The sequence below is a fragment of the Polypterus senegalus genome, chromosome 2 (assembly GCF_016835505.1).
Source record: "Polypterus senegalus isolate Bchr_013 chromosome 2, ASM1683550v1, whole genome shotgun sequence".
Lineage (NCBI taxonomy): Eukaryota > Metazoa > Chordata > Cladistia > Polypteriformes > Polypteridae > Polypterus > Polypterus senegalus.
Genome location: NC_053155.1, coordinates 275,837,222 through 275,849,616, shown reverse-complemented (window position 1 = coordinate 275,849,616; position 12,395 = coordinate 275,837,222). Strand labels below are relative to the sequence as shown.

At 37.8% G+C, this 12,395-nt stretch overlaps 1 protein-coding gene across 1 annotated transcript in view; it reads left to right on the top strand.

The window, feature by feature from the left end:
* The first annotated feature begins 886 nt into the window (after nt 1–886).
* Nucleotides 887–12,395, top strand: part of zmp:0000000991 — a 59,245-nt gene continuing 47,736 nt past the window's right edge. The window contains exon 1 of the mRNA XM_039745617.1: nt 887–1,200. Within this exon, the coding sequence (XP_039601551.1) occupies nt 1,082–1,200 (119 nt within the window). The 5' untranslated portion in view covers nt 887–1,081. The remainder of the gene's footprint in view (nt 1,201–12,395) is intronic.

Genomic DNA, 12,395 nt, shown 5'->3' with positions numbered 1-12,395 from the left:
TAGAAGCTAGAAAACAGGTGATGTTAAAAACTGAATAATGTTAAATTAAGACTAAAAAAGTCTGCAGGTGGCCTTCCAGGTTGGGATGGGACATAAAATATATTCACATGAGTAACGAAATATTGTATAAAATCTGCTGTAATCCTGGAAATCAACGGACTTGATAACTGCACTATGTGCAAGTATATTAGCTTCAAAGAGAAAAATAAAAGAGAATGACCTTCAGTGTGAAGGGCCACAAGGAAGGTCTCTAAAACTAAACCTCTGAGACTTACATAGCGTAGCTTTGGGATTGAAGTGCTGTTTTTCCAGCTTTGGATGGCAGATACGTACTTGATATCCAAAGCGTTTTATCCAGCAAATGTGTGCATGTAAACAGCAAAAAGGTTTATATACTGAGCGAAATTTAAGCAATATCAGCAAAAATACACTTAAAACGCACGTATCTTCCCAGTTTCTTAGAACAAACATTACTGAAACAATAATCGTACGAATTGACTGACAGTGGAACTTTAAATTGTGATTCGTAACCGTATAACAGGAGGGATTGAACTTCAATTTGAGATGTACTGGATGAAATAAGAAGTAATGCGAAACCCCAAACTCAGATAAGAAACCAACAATAAAAACGATACTGAACTTCATGCCCGTCTCTCTTATATTAATATCATTTCAATCAAAGGTAGTTTCTTCTGCCTTTATTTGTTAAGCGCTGGTGAAGACCCATAAATTCAGCAAAAATGGAACTTAGCAGACGCACAGGTAATCAGTAACTACGCTGTTTTCCATTGCCACTTATGCCGCAGGAAAATGACCCCGCCCTCTTCCCTAATTGGCCACTTGTTGCTACGTACCCTGAGACGTTCCCGATTACGCAGAGCGCCTGTCGATCATTCCCAACCTTACCAAGTGAGCCCTGCAGGTGTGCAGGTAGGCGCATGTAGACAGTGTTACCTTGATGAAAGGAATGAGGCTGGACTTAATGAATATTAAGGTAATTTAGCGTTTTTGGCAATGTGGTAATCCAAATATGAGTTGGGACATAAGCAGTTAATTACGACAGAAGAAATTTGGAAGCATAATGACTACGGCAGCTACCCACTTGGATTTAAGTTTCCTAAACAAAGATGAAGCAGACAAGATCCTGGAGGTACTGGAGAGGGATGAACAGCTGAAAAGGGCCGAAAGACAGAGGATCAGGTCAGTTACTAGAATGAACTATGCTGAAGTGCGTCTGTTTTTGCACACCAAGGAAAGGGTGCTCTGGAAAGTGTGTAATACAAATCTGCAACTGTTTGTGTTTTTTTCATGATATGTACGGAAAATTGAATAGTGTTTTTAATTTTAAGTACGGGATGGACATGCTTATATTAAAGAGTATGTTGTACAGGATCCGAAACCCCGTTTAAAAGAATTGTACTTCCAGACAGTCGTCTTATGTAATACAGCGTACACTGTCCTTTGAAGTTCAAGACTTTCAAAGTGACCGACGATTAAAAAAAAAAAAAGCAAAAGCTGAACGATATTTGAATTGTGATGTACAGACTGTAAACTTTCTTTCTGATTATTAAATAAGAACAACCTCAGGCGCGCGGTTCATGGCAGGTTGTCAAGACAATAACCATTTGCAAATTAATAATCCCTAGGAGTGTTTTTGAACAAGGGGTTCCCAAACTTAATTTTGAGAGCACGCCCCCACCCTTGTTGACATTCTTAGCAAACTCCGCCCCAAAGTATTTTTAATGTAGCGCCTTTCATGGCGACAGCATTTAAAATGACCGAGATCCTCTATCGACACACGTTGATGCCCACACTGCATCTGCTGCCTTGTGTTTTTTGTTTTTTCCTTCATCCTTTTAACCAGTAACACTCCGGTGCCTCCAATATATAAAACAATTTTACAGTCTTTGTTATTGCTGTTTTAAATTTTATACCTCAAGCTTTGGAATGCACCCTTAGTTCACTGTGTCCTTGATAAGGTACACAAGCTGTTTTGAGAACGGCTGAAGGTGCTTGAAGGGTATCTATAAAGCTGTGTGACTTGTATCGCCCCAACGCCAAGTTTTCGGACAGGTTTGTTGTGTTACTTTGATTTCTTCTAAGAATAACATAAGAGGGTGTAGCAGAGCTTTCACAAAGCGGCCACGCCAACATACCTCGTCCCTACCCTAAAGGTGCGTGACAGAGATGTGATTGCTACACAGTTTCCCTGGCAATTATATAAATCCTTTACAGTATGACATTAACCCCGAAAGAAGTATTTTTATTCTAGCACACGGTTTTTACTATTTTTATACATTATATACACTACTCTGCATGTGTGCTTTCAGAACTCTGAATATACCCAATGACTACAAAGGTCGAATAAAGCAGATGAGCGCAGGTTTTTTTCATCTCGGGTTGTCGTCTTTGCTTCCTCATTTTATTTAAATAATCTCCCATCTACAGACAGGTTTTGAGGGTCTGTTTTTCATCTCACTTTTACTTAACTGCTTGGACTTTTTGCACAGGCAACACAAACCACATCCACGGTAAGAAACGCGCATAGCAACTTCAATTTTTGCATGACTTCCCACTATTACGTTTCTTTTTTTAAAGAAAATATACGTTACTAAATTAACTTGATATGTTGACTTTTAGATCGGAGGTTTTATAGCTTTAACGTTCTCGAGCTCGTTTAATCCAATTTAGTGTTGCAGACGACTACCTAAGCAAAACTGAGTGCAACGCAGAAATCGGCCTGTCCAGGGCACTAGTCCATTGAACTCTCGGTGTTACGTTTGTTTAAGGTGGGCTGCTGCCTTGCCCCAGATGTTGCTGGAATGGGCGCGGAGTCAGCCGGGGGTTAAAGAAAAGAGAGCACTAAGGGTCCTACATGTTAATAACGTTCACCCACTTTTACAAACACACAAAAAGATCGTGATAAAACTTGACACACACAGACGTATACTGTTCTGTACAGATACTGTAGAGAGATATACTTTTCACACGTGTACATTATAAATGTATGCTTATAATATACATTTTATATATACACACACGTTCTCATTTCTATATATCTCTGTGTATGTGTATATATAGGACATTTTAATGGAAGACTTCACTGCTGGACAAAGGTGTTTGGGAAAAATCGCATTGCAGCAGTAAATCTGTTCACTGTCATATTAATAATTAAGAACTAACCTTACCCTTGACTATTACTATTTTATTTAAACATAATTGCTAAAATAAGGAACCAAAATAGCTTAAATGAGCAGTAATTAATTTTTTTTATAATGCTGTTTCTAATATGAAATTTGGTGGTAAAAAATGTATTACCATAGTTATGACAGGTTTAATAAATAGGAAGAATTGTTCTCTTTTATCTTTGAACTTAAAACCACAGACAGATATTAGATTTACTTAAACTTGTTACCTGTAAAACATGCTATACAATGTGATAAAGGTTTTTTCTTAAATATTTACATACAAAGTGATAACATTTACCTACCATCTATTTAATGCAAACAAATATTAAAGAGTAAATACCAACAGATGCACTTAATTATTTTCAAATAATATCCATATAGTATTTAATTCTGGAACATTCATAAAAATAAAGGTGCCTGAGTGGTTCTTCAGAGCAATACCATAGGGGAACCACTGTTGGTTCTCAAAAGACCCATCCATAGAAAGATTCTTTCGGGAAGCTTTATTTCTTTAGATCTGTAACAAGTGTGCACCTTGCCTTGTGGGTGGGTGGCTATTTCTACAGATAATTGAGGTTTTCTTTTCAAAGTCATGCATGTAATGGTGACCAGCAACTCTGTAAACACTGTTATGTATGTACAGTATACAGTATGTGATATGCACTGGATTGGTACACCTTTCAGGGCTGATTTCCATTTATTTATTAATGAGAAATCATGTAGGATAGTTAGAGATGGCGATGACTCTGATTTCTTAAGGGACATTTGTAATCTCTTTTAGTTGCAGAATCCAAAAGATGGAAATATACAATTCAAAAACAAATCAAAAGATATAATGTGAATTTGTTATTCTCTGAAAGTATCTTAATACATAAAACAATATTCATAACAACTGAACAGTGTCAATTATGTGAAAATATTCTAGTTTAGTGTTACCAAAATTGAAAATCCAAAGCAGTCTAAAATGTTAGTTCAAAATAAAGTGTAAGGGTGAACGCCCTGCGTGTTTGAGCTTCTAATAATGGTGGCAAAACAGGTCGTCTGCACTAAATGCCTTGAAGACTGCTTATAAAAAGATTGTAGAGTAATGTATGGGCTGTTTACAGCCTGCTGCGGGGAGTTGCAGTGCTTGTCTTTCATTTTAGTAGTAGGTACAACAGCGTTCATTTTATTTAATGTGTCATAATTTCAAGTGGTATCTGTACATATATAATCTAAACTGCACATTTGCAATACAAAAATTAACTATAATATTAAATGCTCTAAATGTATAAATTAACATTTAGTTGTGACACTTTTTTTTTTTCTGCAGGGCTAGATTTTGTCACTTACTGTCTGTATTTAAGTTGTTTTTCAGTGTATTAGTGCTTCATTGTTTTTTGAAATAGATTAGAAAAAGTTTGTGGTTTGTATTGTGCCTTGCAGTGGTGCTTGACTTGAAAATGGCTTAGTTAACCCTAAACACCAAAGTACCCTTCTTTGTATGTGTTAGTTTTATTTATTTTGTGCTGTGTTGCAACTTGCAACTAATTGGTCTTTCGGAGGTCTGAGTGCTAATTTCAAGTATTTACATGATTCTGTGATGGTGCAGGTTGGCTCCAAGTTCCTATTTGCCTTTCAGAGCCTCTTGAACCCACCACCATCGATAACATAACCAAGGATGAGCCGGACAAGTGAGGATGCTCACTTAGCAAGGGGTAGTTGCTTAAGTGAAATATTGCCTTTATTAAAACAAAGTCAAAGGAGTGATCCGAAAGTGCAGTTCATCAATCTATAAATAAATAAATAGTTTTTACAGCATCAAGTGTCCATATAGTGATTAAAAGCAATCCATGAATAAATAAATCCTGTCAAAGTGAGGTTAAAATCCCCTTAGCAGGAAACTGTCCTTTAAAACGCAAGAGTCCTGGTGCATCCCACTAAAACTGATATCTCCCTGGCTTACCCTGTTCGGATCTTGCAGCACAGAGAGACATTGTACCAACAGGTGCAGACAACCCTCAGTTTCTGGCCCTATGGCATTCTACGGGGCGCCACTGAGCCTCCACTCCTTTGACTCCCACTGCTATCTCCTGCCTTTGCAGGGGAGTTCCTCCAGAGTATATTTTGGTTGCTTCTGCTTCCCTGGCTGCTCAGCAGGAGCAACCTTCAGCCCTCTCTTAAGTGTCAGCCACACATTCCATCCCCAGGGCTACATTCTCATTCACCTGCTTCTTCACTTTCACACCGACTCTCTCCCACTCCCACCCTTCTCTTTGTCCTTTAGCCTCTGCTCTCTCTTTGTTGTTTTCCTTCACCTTTTCTTTTTCTGACCCCCTTCTGTCCCATGCAGGATCCTTTTAGGCTGCCTCTTCTAATGGGGCACAGGTGTGAGACAGCACTCCCTTTGTGGCAATAATGAGGCACCTGACTGATGCTTGTACTTGCCCGTGTATACTGAAGCAGGCAGGCACCTCCATTATCTCTGGAGCGAAGTGCGATTGCACACACCTGCCCCCTGATTCTAGCAGGCCACGATTATTTAAATTCCGCCATGGACCATCTGTCACAGATTCATAAAGTATTGTGATGGTTCCTGCCTTACATCCAGTACATCTGGAATGGGCTCCAGCTTTGCTATTCCCCTGAACTCAATAAATCAGTTGGATGGATATTTGTCCTTTTTTTTTCTGTAGTGACACTGTATAGATGCTACTCACATGAATGTAAAATTTCACTGTACTCTATCGGGACAGGGCAGAGTGATGGCTCTGAGGCTAGGGATCTGTGCAAGCAATTGGAAGGTTGCCTGTTTGAATCCTGTAAAAGCCAAAAGTGACTCTACTCCATTGGGTCCTTAACCTGCAATTGTTTTATCCTGGCTACGACATTCACCTACATCCAGCACCGCAAGCAGGTCCTCTAAATTAAAGGGAACAGTTGGGAGTTGGTGGCAGGATTGGCACTCCAGTCACCGTTTTTTATATTTAAAAGAAAAAAACAAACCTCCCACTGTTCCAGTCCAGGTGGTTACTTGTGTGGTGGGTGTGGCAATGCACTATCCGTGCATGCTCCTAACCTCTGCATATCTAACAGTTTCATGACTATAAATCTGAATACAAATGTCAAGCCTTATCTTATGACATTGTACCACCACTAATTATGAACAATCGAGCATGATTTTTCTCTTGCATTCAAAAACAAATGAGAATATTTTTCTTCATGTTTGCAAATCTTATATGAAATAACCTTTAAACAACTCTGCCTTGCCCATCTTCTAGAATCACTGTACTCAAGTATTGATGTTTAGGAATGGATTTTTGCCACATTGTATGAGTCATGTACCAACCCCCCACCAAAGATCTAATAAAGCTTGAATGTGTTGGTAATCGATGAGAAGTTACCATAAGGCATAGTCCCTGGTTTAAAGCTTTAAAACCTATTAGTGTTGTGCAAATCTTAAAACAGTTGTGCAAAGCTGTAAAGCAAACGTTTTATACATTTCTGAATACAAAAGTAGAAAAGGGTATAGAAAAAATATGCAAGATTGTTCATACCAATCATCCATCCATCTATTATCCAACCCGCTATATCCTAACTACAAGGTCATACTAGTCATTAGTTGATAAAACTTCATACTGTTTTTCTGAATTTGCAGCCATTGACCCATTGTCACTTTCTGTTATGTTTCTCTTACATCAGCTGTATTTATTATGTTGTAGTAAGTGGAATGTACATACACAAACCTGGTTTATTTTTACACTAAAGTTTTTGATGTTTGGCAATCTTGAGGTGGCTGTGCAAAAAAAGCATTATTTTGACTGCTACCTCAAGCAATGGAAAACAAATGTGTTGTCGCTGGAGATCAGATTAATCTAGGACTTGACTAGGACTAGATGATTCTTAGTTTATTACAGTTGAACACCTCAACTAGATTTAGAATTGATATGTTTGATTGCAGAATGGAAAAGTCCAGCAAAGTGAAACTTTATATACCTGTCTGTCAAGACAGAATATTTCTTGTGTGTCCACACTTATGACTTCCATCATTTTTCTGAAATATATAATTTTTTTTTTAAATCTGAAATAAAGGACCCTACCTTCAACCAGGAGATGTTACTGTGCAGTAAAATACTTAAGAAAAGATTAGAGAGGAATTGCACAGAGGATTGTGTTGGATGGTTTTAGGCCTGGGGCAGTTTTCTCTTAAATTCCCTGTATCGCACTTTCCATACATAAACTTGCCTTAAAATTATAACCGTTCATACTGGTCATTTTGATGTGTGGTGCAGGAAAATGAACTAGAGATTACTATAATTTAGCAGCTGATCTGGGGTGGTAAAACTGTATGCCATTTATTTTCAATTTTGCATTGTAATGTTTAGTTCACATAGTTTTTCAAACATGTTGGGGATTTTTTTAAATGTATAATACAAATAGTTCCTATTCAATGATAAAGAGAATAGGAACTATTATTATTCATTTACTATAAAGTATAGTGGCCTTCATGGACACTGCTCTCTAAATCTCTAAATCTTCAGGTTTAGTCCTCAAAGTTTGTTTTGACTTTGAAATCTGACACAAGCCCGAAATCCGTTTTGATGTTGCAGGCTTGGTTTCACGTACTTCTTCTTTCTCATTTGCTACAGTAGCAAACAGTTGTTCAGTCAGCTGTCATGTTTATTATTAACACAGTATTAAGCTGGCAGTCTTCTTGGATTTCATAGGCATTGTGTTTTCTAATGAAACTGTGAAGTTAAGTATAGTAAGATTTGAGTGCTGTGTGTCATTGATGGAGTTCTTTGAGCTCTATTTATTGTCTTTAATTATGTCTATGACGGATCAGTAACCAGAGCTTGCAGTTTACTGACCAGTGGTTGTGACCACTATGGAACAATGTATCTGCTCAGTAGTCTGAAGTCCATTGCTTTTAGTCCGATAACCCTTTTCAACCTCGAGGTGTGATTTGATGGTACAGATAAACCTTTCAGAAAAGTATTTATGGTAGAAAAGCATGAACTCTATAATGCTGTATTACATCTTCTACTGTATACATGGATTTTAGTGAATTGGTGACGGTTTACAGAGACAACTAAAAGAGGTTTTATTAGGTCCCGGTAAATGTCCAGTGCATTGGGAAGATGATGAAGTGGGCATATGCATAGATTTTTAGGAAAAGATTCTTTGGGTTGGTTTGATAATAGATTTAAAAATCTGTAGTGTAGCCCACACCAATTCAAATAATGTAATCTGGGCTATGGTGGGGTCCTGTGCTTTAATGCAGATTTTTTTTTTTTGTTTGTTTGTTTTTGTTTTGTTAATGACCATTAGACATCTGATCACCTATCCTTTTGAGCATATAATAAGCAAAATACAGGAAAGTCTTTATGCATTGGAGTTTAGCATCTTTAGAAGACATATCACATTGGGCATTAATACATTTTGACTGTGCAGCTTTCATCCTGCATTCATCTATTGCTTTTTTCACAGCCAGTGGAAATTCACTGGTTAGACATTTTTGGTTTATTATTGGGAAGTCTTTTAGCACTCTGGTGTCAGTTTTCTGAGCAGGTCGAGTTTGGCTAGGCGCGTAGCTTATATCGAACAAAGATGGTGGGTATGACAGTTAAACTAGGGCATTCAGGTCTTGTTGATCCTTATGAGTATTTGTTGTCTTCTTGAAGTATTAAGGAACAGTAGGATAACTACGTTTGGTCACCAACGAAGTTGTAGGGTAGGGGTTTGGTTTAGTTGATTGAGGCCTTTTTATGATGGAGAACTTAAGGTATCTTTTTGAACAAGGGCAGTCTACCTTGTTTGCCAAGGACTTATTATTGTATCAGTGTTTTACAACAAAGAACTTTAGGGTTTCTCTATTGGTTGACTATGTTATATGTGGACCAGTCTGGCTTGTTTCACTAAGGACTTATTAGTGATGAGATATATTTGTCTACTGTTTGGGGCAAACCAGACGTAAATGTTGTGAGGGGTGGTGTTGATGTATATCTACATAAATCATCCATCCATTCATCCATCCAACCCACTATATCCTAACACAGGGTCACAGGGGTCTTCTGGAGCCAATCCCAGCCAACACAGGGCGCAAGGCAGGAGCAAACCCCGGGCAGGGCGCCAGACCACCGCAGGACACACACGCACACACAAAGTAAAATTTTATGCATTTTATGCTTTTTTTCCTTATTCACATAATTAATTATGTTTAATGTTTTTCTTTGTGTTTTGATATAAAGGTCTGCTACAGATATGTACTGTAAGGAAATCTGAGATACTAATTTCTGTCTTTGGTTTGGGGATTTATTATACAGCACTTCATGTAATGTACATATAGTAGGTCATAGCATTACCGGGACATTAGTTTTGCCTTTAATTGCTTATGTAAGGTGAAGGTTTTCACAGCTGTTGTATAGCCTACATTTATTAATTTCCAGCGCACATTCATGTTCCATTTGATTTACTTTAATTAAAAATTAAAGTTGTTTTCAGGGACAAATTTGACTTGATTTTTTTTTAATCGGGAAAGAATGGAGAGAAATCCTATTTAATTTGAATAATAATCTAGACTCCTGCTGTAATAAATGTACCTTCTAATGTTGATGTCATGGTCACTTTCCAATTTGAACATTGTTTGATATTCATTCAGTTGAACCAGCACTATTGCTAATGAATCGTCCATTCATCTATTTTCTAACCTTATTTCCATTATTTGATTTAATCCAGTTTAACACCCTTCATGGAGTACAGGCCTAGAACATGTGGATAACTTTTTTCCCTAAAATATATTATTGAACTGAAACTGCTCTGTTTTACATGTTAAACATAATAACATCATAACAATATAAACTCCACTAACTTTAAAATTATAGCATCAGTGGAGAGGACAATTAAAACTCCAGAACTGCTGTAGAAAATAAAGCTCTGGTTTGAACCATGGCAAGTTATAAGAAACAATGTAGCACTTCTAATATTTGTAAGCCAATTGGCTGCTCACCTCCTCTTGGACACATTACAATATTATATATACATGATGGAATATCTTATAAAAAGCAGGTTGAATTCCCTGGCTTCCAATATTTATGGCATCACTTTCCATGTGCAGGAGTATTAGCTTGGCAATATAGCACAGGCACCAAGAGCTACAGTGGGAAATGGAAAACAGAAACCAGGCAGAGATAGGTCAGTAAGTCCATAAATATTGTTAGTCATTTGCTCAGAATGTACAAATAGAATCTTATTTCTCCACAGGGGAAAATTTTGGATTTTTACAGAAGCGCTTTAAAAAAATAACACACACCCCAGAATGACTAAAAACAAAGAAAACCTCTGACTTGGCTGTCACAGTCACAGTAAGGCATTATGCAGGCATATTGCTGTAGGTATAAAACTGTGGATCGCAACAGGATTTCTAAAGTAAAATAAAAAACACCTTAAGTTGTTTAACACCTTACAATAAAAGAAGCATTGTGTTCAAGTATGAACCAGTATTCAGTCTATTGATTGAATTTGTCAGTCTTAAGCTGGGGCAAGGTGAAGGACTGAACATTGGTGACAAGGATTTTGCTAAATGGTTGTGTTTTGCATTGAAATACAAGTTGAATTATTGTTCAAGATGGAAACATCTGTACCAAAATTCTACTGCTATGCTGAACCCACCATGCTGGGATAACACTGGACAAGCAGCTGGCAGCTTTTGAGGTGTTCACAGACATTGAAGGACTAATATTAATTATTTTTAATTTACTAGCTGACACAAAAGTAAGGTTTGTTACGTGGCTCAGGCAAATGGTTGGAGACTGTGGTTTCAAGGATGACGTGGTATGAAGCAAAACTATTTATGAAGGAAGTTACTAGAAGAGGCTCAAGGCTCATGCTAACATGGTCACTTGAGATAGCAGCACAGAGTGCGCTCAGAATTTACCATATTAAGCATAGCTAAATTTTGAGTTTTTCAATGCACTGTAATGAATCAAATGTCATTTTGCAAACTGAAGTCGACCAGTAATCAACTTTTATAAATAAAATGTATTATTAATATCTTCTGCCATGTTGCTTATTCTTCTAAAAATCATCTTTTACCTGGAAAAACGAAACTACAAATCCCATCGTGCATTGCAAAATGGACGGGGCGTGTGTGAAACTCTGCGCCTGCGTAGCACTCACAGGACGGAAGGACAATCCCGACCGCTTTTATATAGAGGGATTGTACTTGTCACTCAACAACACAGCTTGGAAATGAACCTTCATTGCTGCTTACATAAATAAAGCTGAATTGAAATTTACAGGAGACTCCAGTGCCATCAAGCAACAATGCAGCAATTAAAAATAATTAGCTTTCTCGAACATGGTGGAAAGTCCAGGAAACATGATGTGAAGTACTTGTAGGAGTGCACCTCCTCTACATCCACTCCCTGGTTAGTAACCAGACATAGAGGCTCTGTGGTGAGGTGAAATTATCAGTTCCTTGGTTTTGCTGATGTTAAGGTGCATACATATTTTTTTCAGTACCAAGGAACAATTTTTCTACCTGACTTCTACATACTATCTCATACCACTTATGAATACACCCCATAAGTGCAGAACCATCTGAGAATTTCTGCAACTGGTGTTTTATTTATAGTCTGTTTGCTGGGTCAAGAGAAAAGACAGGATTGTTCCTTGTGGTGTTCCAGTGTTGCTCACATACATATTGGAGACACAGTCCTTAAGCCTCACAAACTCAGGTCTGCCCACCTGATAGTCCATTATCCAGGACACCATTAGGCTCCACCTTCACATCTCTGAACTTACCTCTTAACAGAGATGGCTGGATAGTACTGAAGGCACTGGAGAAATCTAATAACCTAATCCACACAGTGCAGCCAGCTTTGTGCTGGTAAAAATACGCCTTGCAGAGCAGACAGATAAATGCATCCTCTACTTAAATCTTTGTCTATTAGGCAAACTGCAGTGGGTCCATATGATCTACCACAAAATGACTCTATAATCCAGGACCAGTTGCTCAAAGGTCTTCATATTGTGAGGTGTTAAGTGCCACTGGTCTGCAGTCATGAGATGAAGAGGTGTCTGTCTTCATTGGATCAGGAACAATGTATGATGTTTTCCACAGCAGTGGCAGTTTAAGGAGCCAGTTTTAAATTTGAATAACTAATCATCAGCTCTCTAGTCTGGATTAAAGGCAAGGATAGATGGGGTACTCCTTACACAATCATG